The sequence below is a fragment of the Lepus europaeus genome, chromosome X (assembly GCF_033115175.1).
Source record: "Lepus europaeus isolate LE1 chromosome X, mLepTim1.pri, whole genome shotgun sequence".
Classification (NCBI taxonomy): Eukaryota; Metazoa; Chordata; class Mammalia; order Lagomorpha; family Leporidae; genus Lepus; species Lepus europaeus.
In genome coordinates, this window is record NC_084850.1 from 99,384,325 (window position 1) to 99,403,439 (window position 19,115).

General features: G+C 42.1%; 1 protein-coding gene across 1 annotated transcript; it reads right to left on the reverse strand.

Moving 5' to 3' along the window:
* Positions 1–12,380: 12,380 nt before the first annotated feature.
* Positions 12,381–17,470, reverse strand: BMP15 (bone morphogenetic protein 15). Its single transcript, XM_062182989.1, has 2 exons — positions 17,146–17,470; positions 12,381–13,234 (listed from the first exon to the last, which is right to left on the reverse strand). The coding sequence occupies exons 1-2, from the start codon at positions 17,468–17,470 to the stop codon at positions 12,381–12,383; spliced, it is 1,179 nt and encodes a 392-aa protein (XP_062038973.1).
* Positions 17,471–19,115: the final 1,645 nt, after the last annotated feature.

Sequence of the window (19,115 nt, forward strand, 5' to 3'; positions counted from 1 at the left end):
CAGGGTTTAAGCATTGCTTGCTGTATAAAAAAAACTTTACTGAATTATATAGTTTGAATGAAATGTTATTTTAAAAACAAAACAATTGTTTAGTGTTCCATAAAGGTTATGTTGAATTTTGGTCAGATGAATATTTGTAAGTAAAAAATATATGCATTCCTGAACCTCAAAAAAAAAAATAGTATCCTGTAGATTCCCGACAATATTTTTTAGATTTCTAATTTCTTCTCCTTTTCTTTGGTTTGCCTGTTTCCTTTCCTGTTCTCTGTCTTCTAAGTCTGATATTCTCTCTTCTGCTTCGCCCATTCTGATTTTAAGGCTCTCTAATGTGTTTGTCATTTGATCTATTGAATTCTTCATTTCATTATGATTTCTCATCATTATCACAGTTTCTTGTTCCACTAGTTGTTTCATTTCATTTTGATTCCTCCTTAATATTTCATTTTCACAAGAGAGATTTTCTATCTTGTCCATTAAGGATTTCTGTAGTTCAAGAATTTGTTTTTGAGAACTTCATAATGTCCTTATCAATTTTTTGAGATCTGCTTCTTGCATTTCTTCTATCTCATCATCTTCATAATCTTGAATTGGGGTGTCTTTTTCATTTGGGGGTGTCATAGTATCTTCCTTGTTCTTGTTACCTCGGTTTTTGCATTTGTTGTTTGGCATGTTGGAGATATTTGGTTTCTTCACTGTGGTGTTTTTTCTTGTTACACTATGGCTCTATATTAAGTGGACTGTCTGCTTTCGGTGGAGCCTTAGAGGCTTGATATTCAAATCAATTGGCAATCTACAAAAAGAGTTAAAGATTTTAAAAGCTATTATTAAAATTGCTATATTGGTCTATTATGCTATGTTATATGTGTGTACATATTGTATGTCCACATGGGGAAATTTTATTAAGAGTTTTATTTTAAATGGCGTATAGATAAGATTGTCCATAAATTTAAGCTGCTAAAATCAATCAAAGATACATTTTAATTAGTGTGACCAGAATCTGTGTATCATATGTTTTATACTTGTTGGTAGAAAGAAACTAAAAACATTTTATTGGTTTGTGCTTAAGTTTACTGGTTAAACAAACTACACCATGTTAGATATTTAAGAAGTGTTTTCAAATACATGATTCTTAAAATTTATAGAAGGCATTGGACCTTCTGGTAAATGTTTTCTTAAGTTGTTATCTAATGGTTGAAACGGTTTGCTAAGTATTCATGTGATATTGCTATTGTCAGCAAGCGATCTAGGACTTGCTCCCTCATTTCTCTATTCTAAGCCCAACTTGTTCTTTCATTTTTCTATTCTCTTCAAGGTAGGAAACTAATTCTATTATAAAGGAATCTGTAGGACGCACAATTTAATCTTTAGACCTTATAAAAGAGATGGCTAACATTTTTCTGTAATAGCATAGCCAAAATAAGAACTTAAATAATAATCTCATAGCTAGATTCACTTCGCCATCAGCGAAGTATACAGTAAGTAGAAAAAAAACCTCCCTTTCAGACCAAAGGGAAAGAAAGTTTTAAAGTGAGAATATAATTTTCCTCATGGGCATTGTCTACCTTAGAAAAACTACTACAGAACATGTCTGTGACTATAGACTTGTAGTTCAGGCCACCGAAGATTAGAGATGGGACTTGGGCACTCCCTTGACTTGCATCTTCTGGTCTGCTTTAACACAAACCAGGAGGAAAAGAAAGCTCGGCATCAGAAGCAATGGGTGGCAGGCCTATTAATGGCTGATCTGTACAGTGATCTGCCCTCAAGGAGACCCAACAGGCCAGTCCACTGCAGTGGCTTTCAAGGTGGTAAGCCTGGGCTTCAGCAGAAGTCAGCTTGTGAAGAGCCCTGGCAGCTCTGCCAAGAGTTGGATCACTGGAAATGGACCTGCCCTGGAGTCGAAGGATGCCCAGGTCAGAGCCACAGATCTTATTGGCTCTAAGCTGAAAAGCCCTTCACTCAGCCCAGCTTCCAAAGTGACCACTGCAGCTGAGGGGATGGTCAAGTAGGGTCAGCAACATTGCAGGCAGAACTGTAAATTTCTTGTTAGAGATGCCACCTGCCTTTACCTGGCCAGCTCTCCTCCCAGGCCAGCCAAGTAATGAAAGTCAACAGAGTGCCTTCCCCTAGGAGGTTCACACCTCCCTTAGGATATACCCCATGTGAAGAGATAGATAGGTCTGGGCCTCTTAACTTACAAGGCCTAAAGCCCACCAGATTATTATCAAGCCCCTTCTATCAGGTTCTATTTGCCTCTCAATCAGAAAAATTACTTGTAGCTTAGACAGCACCTTTCTTAGCTCCTCTAATAATGACTCTGTCCTTTGTTCTAGACCCTGTCTAGCGTACTTGGGCCTCATTCCTTTGTAATCACAACCTCTACTCTACCACCAATGGCTCTACTCCCAACCTGTGTGTACTGATGGTCCTCTTCCCCACTTAATGCTGTATAATTGTTCAAACCTGGTAAATGCCACTCTTAGGATCATTGGTTACTATCCTCACCCTGTATTTTATGACCTTGTCTAAATATGATCAGAGTCGGCAAACTTGGAAGGCTTCCATAGCCTTGGCAACTCATGACGACAGCCTAGGGTGGTTACTGGCACCATAAACTAGAGTGTCAATTTGTTGGGTCAACAACAGGAGCCACTGTGCACTTGCTCCTCATGTGGGATCCCTGTCCTTAATGTGCTGTACATTTTGATTTAATGCTATAACTAGTACTCAAACAGTATGTTTCACTTTGTGTTTCTGTGTGGGTGCAAACTGTTGAAATCTTTATACTAAATTGATCTTCTGTATATAAATAGAATTGAAAATGAATCTTGATGCAAATGGAAGGGGAGAGGGAGCGGGAGAGGGGAGGGTTGCGGGTGGGAGGGAAGTTAAGGGAGGGGGAAGCCATTGTAATCCATAAGCTGTACACTGGAAATTTATATTCATTAAATAAAAGTTAAAAAAAAAGATAATTAGGTTTCCACAAAAAAAAAAAAGCAAAATTACCATCAAGATGCAACAACTTTGAACGGCCTTTGTCTAAACTGTTGAGGAACAGATTTTGTTCTTTTTTAATTTTTTTTCTTTAGTTTCTGTTTTTATTTGTTTGTTTTGTTTTGTTTTTCTTTCTCTTTCTTTTTCTTTGTCTCCCTCAAACAAAGTGCTAGACTCTTTACTTAGAATAGAGTTAATCCTCTGTGTACAAAATTAAATGGAAATAGACTTTAGTAATAAACAAGACTGGGAACAGGAGAGGGAAGAAATTGGGAGGGTGTGGGGGGAAAGTGGGTACAGTGGGAAGAATCACTATGTTCACTATGTTTCTAAAGTAGTATTTATGAAATGTATGCAAAAAAGTCAAAAATATTTTAAAATGTGAAATTTTAAAATGTCATATTAAAAGAATATAAACCATGAAAAAAAACATACATTAATCAATCAATCAATCAATCAATCAGCTGATTAAACAGGCAGACAGGCGGCTGGCATTGTATTGCAGGGAATTAAGCCTTGGCTTGCACTCCAACACTTCATATGTGAACCAGGGTTCGATTCCCAGCTGCTCCATTTGCAATACAGCTCCATGGTTATGTGCCTGGAAAGTGGTGGAAGATGGCCCAAGTAGTTGGGCCCCTGTGACCCAAGTGGGAGGCCTGGATGCCATTCCAGGCTCCCAGCTTTTGCCTGGCCCTGTCCCAGATTTCACGGCCATTTGGGGAGTGAACCAACCCATGGAAGACCTTTTTTCTCTTTTTTTTCCTTTGCCTCTCTCTCTGTCGTTCTGCCTTTCAAATAAATAAATCCTTAAATAAATAAATATAAAATTTAATGTACAGAGGGTTTCTATATACTGCCCTTCCTCCCCCCATTTCACCGTTTCTTCTTTCCCCCTCTATTATTGGCATATTAACATTAGTTTGGTATATTTGTTAAAACTGATGAACCAATATTGATACATCATAATTAAGTCCATGGTTTATATCGGGGCTCATTCTTTCAGCTGTACAGTTCTATTAGTTTTGAGAAATGTATAACATGTGTACTATTACAGTATCATACAAAAGAATTTCACTGTCCTAAACATCGCATGTTATATTTCTCGCTCTACACTAAACCGCATAGCAGCCATTGATCTTTTTACTGTCTATACTTTTGTCTTTTCTTCACTATCATGAATGGAATCATAGTTTGCAGCCTTTTCAGACTACCTTCTTTCATTTAGCAGTATGCATTAAGAATCTCCAATTTTTTGGTGTGGTGTGATAGCTCTTGTCTTTTTAATCCTGAATAATATTACATTGTATACATGTACGAGAATTTGTTTATCCATTTGCCTTTCAAAGAATATCTTGGTTTCTTCTGTTTTAGTAATTATGAGTAGTTATACTATGAACATTCATATGCAGGTTTTTATGTAATCATACATTTTCAACTCCTTTAAATAAACATCAAGGAGTGTGGCTGTTGGATTGTATGGTAGTATTGCAAGAAACTATTAGACTTGCTGCCAAGTAGATGTACCATTTTGTAGTACTATCAGCAATGAACAACAGTTCCTATTTCACCATAACCTTGCATCATTTTGTGTTCTCAGTGTTTTGGATTTTAGACGCTCTAACAGATATGCAGGTATATCTCATTGTTGCTTTAATGACATACAAGGGATCTTCAAAAAGTTCATGGAAATTCATGTTATAAACGAACTATACATGGATTACAACATTTTTGCACCAAAATAAGTTTATCGTGTACTTCCAGTTCCATGAATTTTTGAAGTACTTTCATATGTGCTGAGTATCTTTTCACACACTTATTGCCATAGATAATGCCATCTTTGGTGAGATGTCCATTCAGATATTTTGCCCTTTTTGTTCTGACTTTTTGGAGTTCTTTACCTATTTTGGAGACAAACCTTTCACTTATGTTTTTGCAAAAATTCCCTTTCAGTATGTGGTTTGTCTTTTCATTCTCTTAACGGTGTCTTTTTATAGAGAGGTTTTAATTTTAATAAAATTCAACTTGTTATTTTTTCTTTTATTAGATCATGCTTTTGGTGTTACATCTAAAAATTCACCACCATATCCAAGTTTACTTAGATTTTATCCTACGTTATCTTTAAGAAGTTTTGAAGTTCGGTTTGATGTTTGTATCTGTGATCAATTTTCAATTAATTTTTGTGAAAGATGTAAGCTCTTTGTTTAGATTTGTGTTTGTTCCAGCACTATTGAAAATCTCATCCTTTATCCACCTAATTATCTTTGTTCCTTTATCAAAGATCAGCTAACTGTATTTCTGTACATTTACTTTGGAGCTTTCTGTTATATTTCATTGATCTGTTTATTCTTATATCAATACTATAATGTCTTGATTACTGTAGCTTTAAAGTATTGAATTCAGATGTTTATAATAAACCACAGCTAAAATCATACTTAATTTGTGAAAGACTGATGCCTTTCCTCAAAATAAAGAACAAGATAAGAATGCTTGCTTTGACTACTTCTGTCAACATTATATTAGAGGTTCTATACAGGACAATTAGGCAAAAATAAAAGGCATCCAGTTTGCAAAGGAAGAAGTAAAACCATCTATATTCAAGATGATATGAACTTGCATAGAGAAAATCTCAAGAAATCCATAGAAATTGTTATTCCTAATAAACGAGTTCAGGAAGTTTGCAGGGTTTGAGATTAATATACAAAAATTGCACTGTATTTTCTGTACAACATATTTGTGAAATTTAGAAAACAATGCCATTGGGGCCGGCACTGTGGCATAGTGGGCTAAACCTCTGCCTGCAGGGCTGGCATCTGGTTCATATTCCAGTTGCTCCACTTCTGATCCATCTCTCTGCTGTGGTCTGGGAAAGCAGAAGATGCCCCAAGTTCTTGGGCCCCTGCACACATGTGGGAGACCCAGAAGAGGCTACTGGCTCCTGGCTTCAGATTGGCTCAGCTCTGGCTGTTGCGGCCATTTGAGGAGTGAACCTGCAGGTAGGTGGAAGGCACCGCCCCTCCCTGCTTCTATGTCTGAACTCTGCATCTCAAATAAATAAATAAATAAATAAATAATTCCATTTAAAATACCATAAAATAATCTTTAGACTTAGGAATAAATTTAACAGAGTATAAGACACTCATTGAATATGACAAAACATCATTGAAAAATTCAAAGAAGCCCTAACTAAATTGGAAGACCTTCCATGTTTACAGAAGACTTAATAAAGATGGCAATAATACCAAAAATTATCTATAGATTCAATGTAATTCTTATGAAAGAAACCCAACTGTTATTTCTTCAGAAATTGAAAAGTTGATCCTAAAATATATGGGAATGTAAGTGACCCAGAATGTCCAAAAAAAAATCTTGATAAAGTAGAAAAATTTTGGACTAATCAAGCTTTCTAGTTTCAAAACTTACCAGAAAGCTACAGATAGCAAGACAGTTTTGTCTTGGCATAAGAATAGTCATATGGATGGATGACAAACTTGAAAGTCTAGAAATACACTCTTACATTTACACTCAGTTTTTAACAAGGGTGCCAAGACAATTAAATGGCAGAAAAAGTCTTTTCAACAAAGGATGTTGGTGCAACTATATATTCACATGCAAAAGAACAAAGTTGGACCTTTACCACATATACAAAAATTAATTAAAATGGATGAAATCCCTAAATGTAACAGCTAAAACTCTAAAATAGCTAAAGGTGTGAATCTTCATGACCTTGGACTATTCAATGTTTTCTCAGATGACACCAGAAGCAAAAGCAGTAAAAGATAAAAATAGACAAATTAGACTTCTTCCAAGTTAAAAACTTTTGTGCTTTAAAGGATACCATCAAAAAAGAAAAACCCACAGAATTAGATAAAATATTTGCAATTCATACAGCTGATAAGGACTAGGAACTAGAAAATATAAACTCTTACATCTCAACAAGAGACAATCCAATTAAAAACTGGGCTAATGACTTCAATAGACATTTTCCGAAGAAGATATGCCAGTTGCTAATAAGCAAATGAAAAGATGCTCAACATTGCTTGTCAGTATGGAAATGCAAATCAAAACAATGAGATACCACTTCACCATCACTAGTATGGTAGAATGAAAAGGACAGACAATAAATGTTCCTGAGAATGTTGGTGAAATTGGAATCCTCAAATGATGCTGGATCCACATAGGAAAACAGTTCCTTAAAATGCTGAATATAGAGGCCAGCTTGAAGCACAGCAAGTTAAGCTACTGTTTTTGAAGCCAACACTCCATATCAGCATGCCAGTTCAGTTCCAGGCTGCTCCAATTCCTATCCAGCTCCCTGCCAATGCACCTAGGAAGGCAGAGGCAGATGGCCCTTCCACTCATTGTATGAGACCCGGATGGAGTTCCTGGCTTTAGCCTGGCCCAGATTGAGCTGTTGTGGCCATCCGAGGGGTAAACTAGCAAATGGAAAATTTCTCTTTGTCTTTTCCTCTGTCACTCTGCCTTTTGAATAAATTAATAAATCTCTTTAAAATATGGAATATCGGGGCCGGCACTGTGGTGTAGCGGTTTAATGCTCTGGCCTGAAGCACTGGCATCCCATATGGGCACCGGTTCAGGACCAGGCTGCTCCACTTCCAATTCAGCTCTCTGCTATGGCCTGGGAAAGCAGCAGAAGATGGCCAAGTCCTTGGGTCCCTGCACCCATGTAAGAGACCTAGAAGAAGCTCCTGGCTCCTGGCTCCTGGCTCCTGGCTTCAGATTGACGCAGCTCCAGCTGTTGCAGCCAACTGGGGAGTGAACCATCAGAGGGAAGACCTTTCTCTCTCTCTGCCACTCCTCTCTCTGTGTAACTCTTTCAAATAAATAAATCTTTAAAAAAATAAAAATATGGAATATCAAGTTACCATATGATTCAATATTTCTATTTCTAGGTATATGCATGAAAGGATTGAAATCATACATCCACATGAAAACCTCTACATGAATATTCATGCAAGTACAACAGCCAAAAAGTAGGAACAATGTGAATGCCTAATCAATCTGATAAATGGAGATTGACTGCTATCGGGCACAGGGTTTGTTTTTGTGGTGAAATTAGATCATGGCGATATTTGTACAACTTTGTAAATATACTGAAAACTACCAAGTTGTATATCTAAATTGTGGTATTTATGGTATAATTTAGAGCTCAATGAAGCTGTTATTTTTAATGAGGCTATTGCAAGAATTAACTAAAGACAAATGAAATTTTATTTTTAATTTTTTAATTTTATTTACTTGAGAGCAAGAGCAAGAGTGTTCCAGTTCACTGGTTCATTCCCTAAATGCCCACAACAGCTAGGGCTGGGCCAGGCTGAAGCCAGGAGCCCAAAACTTATTTTTTTCTTTAAATTTTATTTGTCTGAAAGGCAGAGTTACAGAAAGAGAGAGGAAGAGACAGAGAGAGAGAGAGCGAGCCTCCATCCACTGGTTCACTCCCCAAATGGCCACCACCGCTGGAGCTGAGCCGATGTGAAGCCAGGAGCCAGGAGCCTCTTCTAGGGATTCCATGTGGGTGCAGGAGCCCAAGGATTTGGGCCATCTTTCTCTGCCTTTGCAGGTGCATTAACAGGGAGCTGGATTGGAAGTGGAGCAGCCAGGACTCAAACCAGTGCCCATATGGGATGCCAACACCACAGGCGGCAGCTTAACCCACTATACCACAGTACTGGCCCCAAGGAGCCCAAAACTCAATCCAGGTCACCCATATGGATGGGAGGGGACCAAGCACTTGGGTCAATATCACCTGCTGCTTCATTAGGCACATTAGCAGGAAGCTAGAATGGAGAGTGGAGCCAGGACTCAAACTTAGGCACTTGGATATGGGGCGCAGATACTCTAAGTAGCATCTTAACCAGCGAGCCAAACGCCTGCCCCTGAAATCTGAGACAAGATTAGGCACCCATATAGTTGATGTAACTGAAGATAAACTTTGCCTGTTTCCCAACTTTGCCCAGAATTGGATGTAATACACTACCAAGGTAAATGCAAGAGAGCTGTATGGTCATAAGTAAATTGAAAGCATGCTCCTTTTGTACACATACATTGAAGTTCTGGACTTAGCCACTGGGATTGTTGACACAAGGTGGACTTTATTCCCTACTTCCTTTCTCCAGACCAAGTAATCATTTCTCCCCATCTGCCATCCGTACAGCCTCTTCCAGTAGCAAGTGTATCTCCTTCCTCTCTGAGGAAGGTTTGTGGTACAGATCTCTTACAGATTTGAGGAAAGTACTGAGCTGAAGAAATACTTTAAAAAGAAAATCTAGGTCAAGCATTTGGCACAGCAATTAAGATGCCACTTGGGATACCTGAGTCCCGTATTGGAGTCCTTGGGCTTGAGTCCCAGCTCCACTTTCCTTTCCAGCTTTCTACTAATGCAGCCTATGGGAGGCAGCAGATGATGGCTCAAGTTCTTGGGTACATACCCCCAATGTGGGAGACCCAGACTCACTTCCTGGATCCCACTTTGGCCTGGACCATCCCACTTGCCTAGACCCAACTGTTGTAGTACATGAACAGTGAACCAGTGGATGGAAAATGTATCTCTTCGCATCTTTAACTTTTTAAAACATCTGGTGGATAAAGCCACCACCTACAGTGCTGGCAGCCCATATGGGCACTGGTTCGAGTCCTGGCAGCTCCACTTCTGATCCAGCTGTTATGACCTGGGAAAGCAGAAAAAGATGGTCCAAGTCCTTGGGCCCCTGTACCCATGTGGGAGACATGGAAGAAGCTCCTGGCTCCTGGCTTCAGATCAGCTCAGCTCTGGCAATTGCAGCTATCTGGGGAGTGAACCAGCTGATGGAAGACCTCTCTGCCTCTCAAATCTTATTAAAAAACCATCTGACTTAATGGTTAATGAGGCCATTTAATGAAGAGTTCTTGGTAAACAGATTAAGCTTCAGGTGTATTTAGGACTCACAAGCTAGGAAGTCATGGCTTTGTGAAAATCTAAACCAAGTTGCTAAACTCAAGATCCAATCCTGTAACTAAGGTCCACCTCCAGGTTGTTAGGCATTTGTGTGTACCCTTTGGGCTTGGGAAGGAGCTGGATTGAAAACTCATTTATCTCCTGGGTGAATTTGTGGCTCATGTAAGGATTCTACAAACTGCCTTATTCGCATTCTGTTATTTGAGTCATGATTTTGAAATAGGACATAACAGCTAGTCATTTTACTTTAGAAGGCATATCTTATGTTACATTTAGTTCAATGGAAAAATTCACGACATGTGTGAACATCAAAGTATTCTGCATGAGAACAAGACATCCCTCGCCAAAACTTTTAAAGATTTGAGAAGTAAAGCCACAGACAGGTCTTCCATGCATTGGTTCACTCCCCAAATGGCTGGAGCTGTGCTGATCCAAAGCCAGGAGCCAGGAGCTTCTTCCAGTTCTCCCACACAGATGCAGGGGCCCAAGCACTTAGGCCATCTTCCACGGCTTTCTCAGGCCATAAGCAGTGAGCTGGATTGGAAGAGGAGCAGCTGGGACAGGGAGCAGCACCCGTATGGGATGTCAGTGCTGCAGGTAGAGGCTTAGCCCACTATGCCACAGCACCAGCCCCTCACCAAAACTTTCACAGTTGTGTGTTCATCAAGGAAAACTTAACTAGGGGCAAGGCTCTAATAAAGAAAAGGTAAGACACACCTGAAATCCTCAAAAGGAAGCCCTTTTTTTTCAAGACAGTGACACCAGACTGTTACAGGTGTCATGGGGGCAGTGAGGAAGAGAAATGTCTGAGCTGATTCCAGAAGATCCAGTATAAAAGCTAGATGGGTCAAATGATGTTAAGAGTATTTGTAGTTACAGACTTGCAAGGTACTCACTCTTTCTGTGTAGAAAGAATTGCTAAGAGTGGTAAAACCTGTTGACTTATGATGGGTAGATAAGCTAGGGATTTACATTTGGCAAACACATGCTTCTACCCTAAGCCAATCTCATTCCAATGAGAATGGCTATAAGGCCAGTCAAGGGAAAAATTGGACAGGGGAAAAGAAATACTAGGCTTCCTCACAAGGGCACCTTGTTGAGGGTTAATCGCTTGCTGCACTGCCTTAAGAGTACAACTTCTGAGGATCCTCCAGCCTTGACCTTTGGGGATTAGAGTTGAGCTCCAGACCATAGCTAGAGGGAACAAAGGAAATAAATTTCTTCCACCCACTCCCTCCCAATCCCCCAAACACTCAAAGATTCTTTTTAACAACAAAAAAATCATTTATTTGCAACACAGCCCAATCCCATTATTTAAATACAGCATAGAGATAGGAGTCACGCTACAAGCATCATTTGGCCCAAGGGTCCCATGCCTCCCAAAAGACAGCGAGCCTGCCTCCCTCAGAGGCCCAGGCCCAGAGCCAAACTGGCCACAGGAAACAGGCAAGCACAGAATGAACTCACTTCCAGGACTCAGCACATTTCACCCTTCCCCCACAATCCTCTGCTCCCTTGCATCCTTAAGTCTGGCCAACTCCTAGCCTCTGAGCCACCAGGGAGCTCTCTGTGGGATATTTAACAAGAATTTAAGTTATATAAAATTTAAAATTGCCCTGTGAAATCTGTTGTTTCATAGACAGTTTAAAATATCCCTCCATACATAATCCTCATCAGGTGACGGCCCTCATCATACACACCCGAGTTTTGAGATGACTGCCATCTGAGGAAGCTCCATACTCAAGCTTCCTCATTGGTCTCATTAAAGGCTGTCCTTATCCTATGATGGAAGGAATCCCAGGTGCTTTTTCCAGATTCAGGGGCTGAGAGGAAAAGCCCTGGTAGCTTAGAAAAAGATTTCTATTAGAGACCGTTACCTAAGTTTTCTAGTTTGAGAAACGTTTTAGGTACAATATATACAAGGCAATACAGGCACAGAGAGAGGCAGTGTGATTAGGAACTAGTAGTTTCTAGGAGATAGGAGGCAAGGAAGAGGAATATAAAATCTCAACCTACTTTCACCACTGCAAGTCTTTGAGAGCCTTAGAGGATGGACATTATGACAGTCTACCACTCCCAGCTTCTGATGAACAACCTCTGAAGGTCTACCACCATGGACTGGAACTTTTGACAGTCACAATAAAAAAGGTCAAGAAAATAGAGAACACCCCTCCAAGAGAACACCTAATGCAAGCATAAGGGCTCTGACTAGTGGTCAAACCACACTGATCCATGCTAGTGGATTGGTATTAGAAGTGCTGCTATAAATTGAGTCCTTCACAAGTGGGAGAAGAGACAAATAGTAGCTCTTCAGGCAAGAAATAGGAGCTATATAGATTAGGTAGAGAATAATTTGCTGGTTTGATATTGGTCTTTGTTTATTTTAAACCCTTTTCCAATTTCTTGGGAAACCTTAGCTGTACCTTGGCTGTCACCGACATGTGCAGGACTGGGCAATCATATCCTCATACTCCTTGTACAAAATACTCCCATTGGCCTCAATGAGCAGGATGCTAATGGGAGCATACTTATAAGGGACACAGGAGGGTTGAGGAACACTCTGGTCCACCAGCTCATTAACAAGGTTCTGAATGATGGCATGATTAGGGGAACGGAGACCATAGTGCAGCACCCGAGGACAGACCCCCTTACAGTAGTTTGGGGTGTAGAGATGAGGCGCAATGATCCAGTGATCCCAGCCCAGCTGGCGGAAGCTCACTTGGAAGGGGTGGAGAGAACACTGGTTGTTTTCAGTCCCATCATGTACCCGAGAGGAGCCAGGAAACTCAGATGCGATACTGCCTGCTTGCCGGGTCCTCCGCAGAAGAGGAGAGTCCCTTTCCATAAACTCCTCCAGGCCTCTGGGGGGAGCTTTGGCCTTCTGAATGCTTCTGTGAGTGTCATTGAAATAGAGTAACAGGAAGGCAATGTCCAAGGATGACGTGCTGGGCCACTGGAACTCTAGACCGTCACTCCCTTTTTGCTGCTGACACATGAAGCGCAGTCGTAGCACTCTGCGCCCCTTGTGGTTCCAGAGCCTTTGCTGCATGTGTTGTGTGATATCCATCTCCATCCAAGCTTTAGACATCAGGGAAGGTTTTGCAGAGCCTCTTCCTGGAGGAAGGCTGCTGGTTGGACTTTTCTGGACCCAGGGCTCCACGTGGCAGGAGAGACGGAAGTGAGCAAGGTAGAGTTGATGGCGGTAAACCACCGTGGCTTTTACTAGTTGGTACGCTACCCGGTTTGGTCTCAGAGGAAAGTCCAGGGTCTTTATATGCCAGGGACCTGCATAAGTAAGAGGGAAAAATAGGGGGTCAGCTTACCATCCAGCCTGAATTTTCATCTAAACTTGCTCAATAGACCGAGATCTGTGATCAGTTCTAAAGTTAACCCAAGGTCATGACACTAGCTATCACTTATTGAGTAATTACTAATAAACTAGATGTTTTGTGTGCATGACCTCTTTAACCCTCAGTCTCATGAGATACTATCCATATGCTGCAGACAAGACAATTGAGGCTCAAAGAAGCTGTGTCAAGGAGACAGTGTGAGTGTGTGGTGGAGTCGAGATTTGAAGTTGTATATCACTAATAGACTGGCTTATCTTACAGGAAAAAGATAAGTTGTATGTCACTTTGACTTTTAATTCACATAGTACTAGGCTTGAGAAAAAACCCAATTGTGGAATTATTTTGTGCATGTATATTGATTGTATGCAAGAGGATCAATCATATTAGTTGACTATTAAAGGTGATCAATTAAGAGAATCTATCAGAATATATGGGTTAAGAAGAGGTCCTCACATCCCATCAGTGTATGGATGTGGCTTTGGGGCAAGAATCTAATATCAGATGCTATGGCCTTCCATAACTGAAATTGAGGGCCAAGGCACAATGGTGGGGGAACAACCATTTTACCATTTCTGCATTTCTACCTTCCACCAACTTCAAGAATTGCTTCTAGAGTATTTTTCCCTCCTTTGGTCATATCCCCTTTAACTCTCAATCTTTCCCATTTCTATTCCCCTGCTGGAAAATGGTTCTCTACTTACCTCTTATTTTACCACCATTCCTCTAAATATCATTTTCAACAAAGACTTGATCACAAGCGTTTTGTTTCCTGGGCAGTCTACTAAGAAGCTGTATGGCCCTTGGTGATGAAGAACCTTCATCCAAACAGTAGTGCTGACACCCAGTGGCCAAAGGGTTGGAAGACTGGGTCTGCAGCACTCCGAACTTCTGCTCCCCCTCCTGGCAGAGGTCAGGAGCAGAGACTACAAAAACTGGGTTATCAACAGGGAAAAAGCCTTCTCTCCGATTTCCATGTCAATTTATATATTATTTGCCTAATATCCTTTCTTTATTGAATCCACGAAACAAGAATCTCTCGGTAGTCTTGGCACTTTCAACATAGAAGCTCTTCAGACCCATGTTTACTATACCCTCGAGTTTGGAGTCCTAGACACCATTGACACAAGGTCCAGGGCAGGCTTCTATTTGCTTTCTCAAGTTATTCCACAGTTCCATCTTTCAGTGATCTTTCCAAGAGGCCCGCCCATATACTTGCCCCACCCCACTTAAAAGGAACCAAACCCAAACCTCTAGCAGGCTGTCTGGGTGAGGAACTGCCCTTTCTTTTCAGACTTTGACATCACATGTTTCCTGAAGCAGGGTGGGGTTGCTCAGAATCAGAGCCAGGAAGGGTCTACTCAGAAGTTTTCAGGGAAAGGGGTGACTCACACATCCTGTGTGATTGAACCTGTCATCTGCTTCTGGATCCTTTTCAAAGCTCTTAAATGCTAGTACGTTCCACAGTCGGACCAGTATATTTGCTTTTTTCTGGGCATCCTCCTTTCTAGTCTCATGTCATTCGTACAAACTTGATTTGCGCAGCACCCCACCACCCTTAAGAACACAATTCAGATCCCTTATCATGGCTTACAAGTCCCTGCCTCTCTTCCGCTTCATATCCTGCCGCTTCCACAATGCTCATGAGGCTCCAGCCTCACTGATCTTCCTTCTGCTCTTCAAGTAGAAGGAGAGGGTTTTCACCTTCTAATCCTTTGCACCTGTGTTCCTTCAGATACCATCAGGCCTCTTCTCACTCCTGGCTTCTTATCTTACAGGTTTCAGCATAGATGTTATCTTTACAAAGAGACCCTCCCGAGGGGGGAGATCACATTGCCTCTCCATAATAGCCGATTTCTTTCCTTTGACAGTGTGTGCTACAACTGGCAGTTACTTTGCTAGGTTTGCTTACTTGTCTCTCCTAGGAGAACAAATGCTATAGGAGAGCAGGGGTTTTGCCTGTCTATGTGTCTCTGGCACTCAGTAGATGCTGAATAAATATTGGTAGAGTGAATCTCCATTGACAAGCTATTTTCCTCTTTCCTTAAAATGCATTTCTCTGATGACATGCAGTCTCCTTACTACTTCTGCAAGATCCAGATCAAATATTATCTCAACAAGGCCTCCTAACAGTCTCTCTGCTTCTCTTTGTTTTAAGCAGAGAGCCATTTCTTTGTAGTCTTGGGAGATTTTTTTTTTTGACAGGCAGAGTGGACAGTGAGACAGAGGAAGGTCCTCCTTTTTCCGTTGGTTCACCCCCCAATGGCTGCTGCGGCCAGCGCTGCACAGATCTGAAGCCAGGAGCCACGGCTTCCCCTGGTCTCCCATGCGGGTGCAGGGCCCAAGTACTTGGGCCATCCTCCACTGCCCTCCCGGGCCACAGCAGAGAGCTGGTCTGGAAGAGAAGCAACCAGGACAGAATCCGGCACCCCAACCGGGACTAGAACCTGGGGTGCCGGCGCCGCAGGCAGAGGATTAGCCTAGTGAGCTGCGGCACTGGCCGGGAGATCTACTGTTTATCTTTTTCAAAGCACTTGTTATAGCATAACATCATTGTGTGATTATCTCTCCATTCTAGTATACTGGAGTTTCTAGAGGTCAGGGAAGAACTACTTGCCTCTACTTATCCAACCCGAACATAGTGCCTGGTGCTCAGTTAAAATCTGTTGAGTCAGCACTGCATGGTGATTAGAGCCTGGGCCCGACAACCAGCACTACCAATTGCTTAGCTGCAGAATGTCAGGTAAGTTTCTCTAGCCTTGATTCCCTCATCTGTGAAATGGCGCGCTGATATTACTAACTTCAAATGGCAGTGGCAAGGATCAAAGATTACACGTGTAAGGCATTTTACGAAAGGTCTAGCTCACAGTCAGCACACAGGAAGAATTAGCTAGGAACATGCCATCTTACAATGGTGAAGGGAGGTGGATAAATCTGATCTGAGACTGGTAAAATCCCCAGACTGATCTCAGATTCCCAAGAGTTGCTTGAAATTGATGGCTATCTACATTCTCCCCCAGAGCCCTGCCCTTTAGGAGCCTGCTGCTTTCCTGGAACAGTATCGAATGCAGATGTCCAAAGCACAATCAGTCACGATGAAGACAAAGAAAACTCCAAACTATGTTTAGTACCAAAATCCCAGAGTAGCAACATGGTCCAAATAGAAAAACTGTTTGGTGTACAAGGATATTGGGGGTACAGCCTTAGGAGACTTGAGAAGTTATGGGCCGACTCTACAATCAGACTTGAGCTCAAACCCCATCTCTGCCACCCACTGTCCGCTTGACACTTGCAAGTTACTTAACCTCACCATGCCTTAATGTGTCTTTAAAATGAAGCTAATTGCTTCATGACAGCTAGTGATAGTAGCTGTCATTAAGGATTCAGTTCAACAGCAGATGGTCACAGAGGTAAGCAGGCAACTGGTTGTGTGTTTCTGTCCTTTCTGAGGCCTTGGGCGTTTCCCCAGCTCGGCATCCTGTACCCTTTCTCTTCTAAAAGCCCGCCTCCTGTACCCTTTACCTTTTAAAGAGCCTGCCACAGGAAGGTAGCTGGGCATTTCTCAGTCACAGGATACAACAAGGGATAAGGCCTTTATTTGAAAGATAGGGGCCAACACATTGCTTAGTTGTCCCGAGACCTGGAAAATACTCTTCCACAGGCCTCAAGGCAATGTATTCTTAAGCTCAAGCCTTAAAGGGAAGCAGGCTTGGAGCCAGTTTCTGCCAAGCTTGCCATCCTCTGAAAAACCAAGCCTGAGAAAACAACCCTCCCGCCAGGCAACGAGCCCAACAGACTCCCTCTTCTCCATTTCTCTCTCTTCCAGGCAGTGTGGCGCAATGAACTCACCTCGGAGTGGCCTTGCCACATTAGCCAAGGGCCTTACCAGCCTCACCATGGTGGCCCCGATGGTGCGGTTCTCCCTCGGGTGCCCGTGAGGGTCAGCTGAACGCTGGTACAACTCCAGCATGTATCGCAGGGGATGCCCTTGGAGCTGTGGCTTCCTCTGCTGCTTGCCAGGGGCTTCTTCTAGCAGCTCCCGAATCAGAGGCAAGGTAGGGGCCTCAGCCAGGAGGGCAATAGAAGACTGCCCCACCTTGGCTGCTTGAACTCTGTGCTCCATAAAAATCACCAGTCCCCAAAGAAGGACTCTCAGGATGCTGAGGAGGGTCATCTTGCAAGGTCGGGTATTCAGCAACAGGCTCCAATCCAAGTCCAAAGGGGTGTCACTCACGCAGGTAACCACATCCTGACTTCACAACCACCAAGGATGGAGCAAGAAAGAGAGGCAGGCAGGTAGGCCCTATGTTACTTCCTCTGGGAGAAACTTCCAGGCCAAAAGGAGGCCACCTAACTGAGCCTCTTTGCATCAAAACAAACAGAAACAACAGGTGGGACAATGAACATGCCCCTCCTGCTCTTCAGGGCTGGAAACAAGATATTCGGAGGCTGAGGTAACTTAAAAGGAGAGATCCATTCTGGGACCTACTCCTTCACCTTATCCACTAGGATGAAAGAAAGCAGCCCTACTCTGCTCTACTCCACAGCTTTAAAGGGAGTCTGTTAATCAGTCCTTAATGGGCCAAAGGCCTCCTGCTCTCATCACACTTCCGGGCTTTGCAGGAAAACTCCCTGGGATGATGGTTGGGTCTGGACCCAAATACAGAGTCTCTGGGGGTGGGTCCCAGAAATTCTGATTTTTAACAAGTGCCCCAAGAAGGTCCTATGAAGACTAAGAAGTGGAACTCACTATGTGAATGTGGCTTCCAGAGATGGAAGCCACCTTAACAGTGATTCTCAATTGTGGCTCTACGTTGGAATCACCTGGGGAACTTTAACCATTATAAATGCTTGGGAGTCATTCCCCAGGGATTCTGATGTGCTGGGTCTGGGGTGTTACCAGGGTATCAAGAAGCTTTTCAAGGTTGCAGGTGATTTAAATGTGCAACCAAGTTTGAGAATTCGGGCTTAGAAATTTCTGGTTCACAGTGGAAGGTGTTGAGATTCTGAGTGGGTTTCATTAGAGAAGCCTGATGGCTGTATGAAAGCTTCTACTCTGGCTGGTTCATGGGAGACAGCAGGTCTGGACCGGTTGGTTAAGTCTTCCCCAGCCAGGATTCTGCGGAAAGTTGGTAGGTGTAGTTGAGGACTTGCTCGATTTTACTGGGGCTTTGGAGGGAAGGTGGAGCACAAGGTTAAGATCTGGTTGTAGGATGTGATGGGTAAGGCCTCATCTCATCCCAAGAATATCTATGGACAGGCAACATTGTGGAACAAACACAGATTTTGTAATTGGGTGGATGTGGACATTGTGATTCTATTAGCTGTAATTTAGCCTTTCCAGGGCAAATGTCTTCACTTCTCTGAGCCTCATTTTCCTCACCTGTAAAATGAAGAGGGCGTGTTCTACATCACAGGTTTTTGTAAAAACAGGGAAATAATCTATGGTAAATTCACAAGGCCTGATTAGAAACATAACATATTGTTACATGTTTGGAATTATTATTTATTTTCTTCCTCCTTTTTTCCCCTCTACCCAGGGCCCTGGCTTTTTTTTTTGTAAAACAAATGGCCTGGGTTTATGGGTACTCTGTATCTGGACTTAACAACCCGTTAGCTGGGTTACTTTAAGCAAAGTTTTTCCCAGCCTTAGTATCCTCATCATTATATACTGCTGGCTCCTTCAGAGAGTCGGAGGGTTAAACACTTTTGTATTGATTACAATAATACACAAGGAAGGAATATGAACAGATGATTCACAGTAGGTGAAACCTGAATGGCCAAAGCATAAAAAATGTAACAAATCAGCAAAATGAAAA

Coding starts and splice junctions, on each gene's coding strand:
- BMP15 (XM_062182989.1), bottom strand. CDS start 17,470: ATGACCCTCCTCAGCATCCTGAGAGTCCTTCTTTGGGGACTGGTGATT. Junction 13,235..17,145: donor TGTGGCAAGGCCACTCCGAG/GTGAGTTCATTG, acceptor TTACTTATGCAG/GTCCCTGGCATATAAAGACC.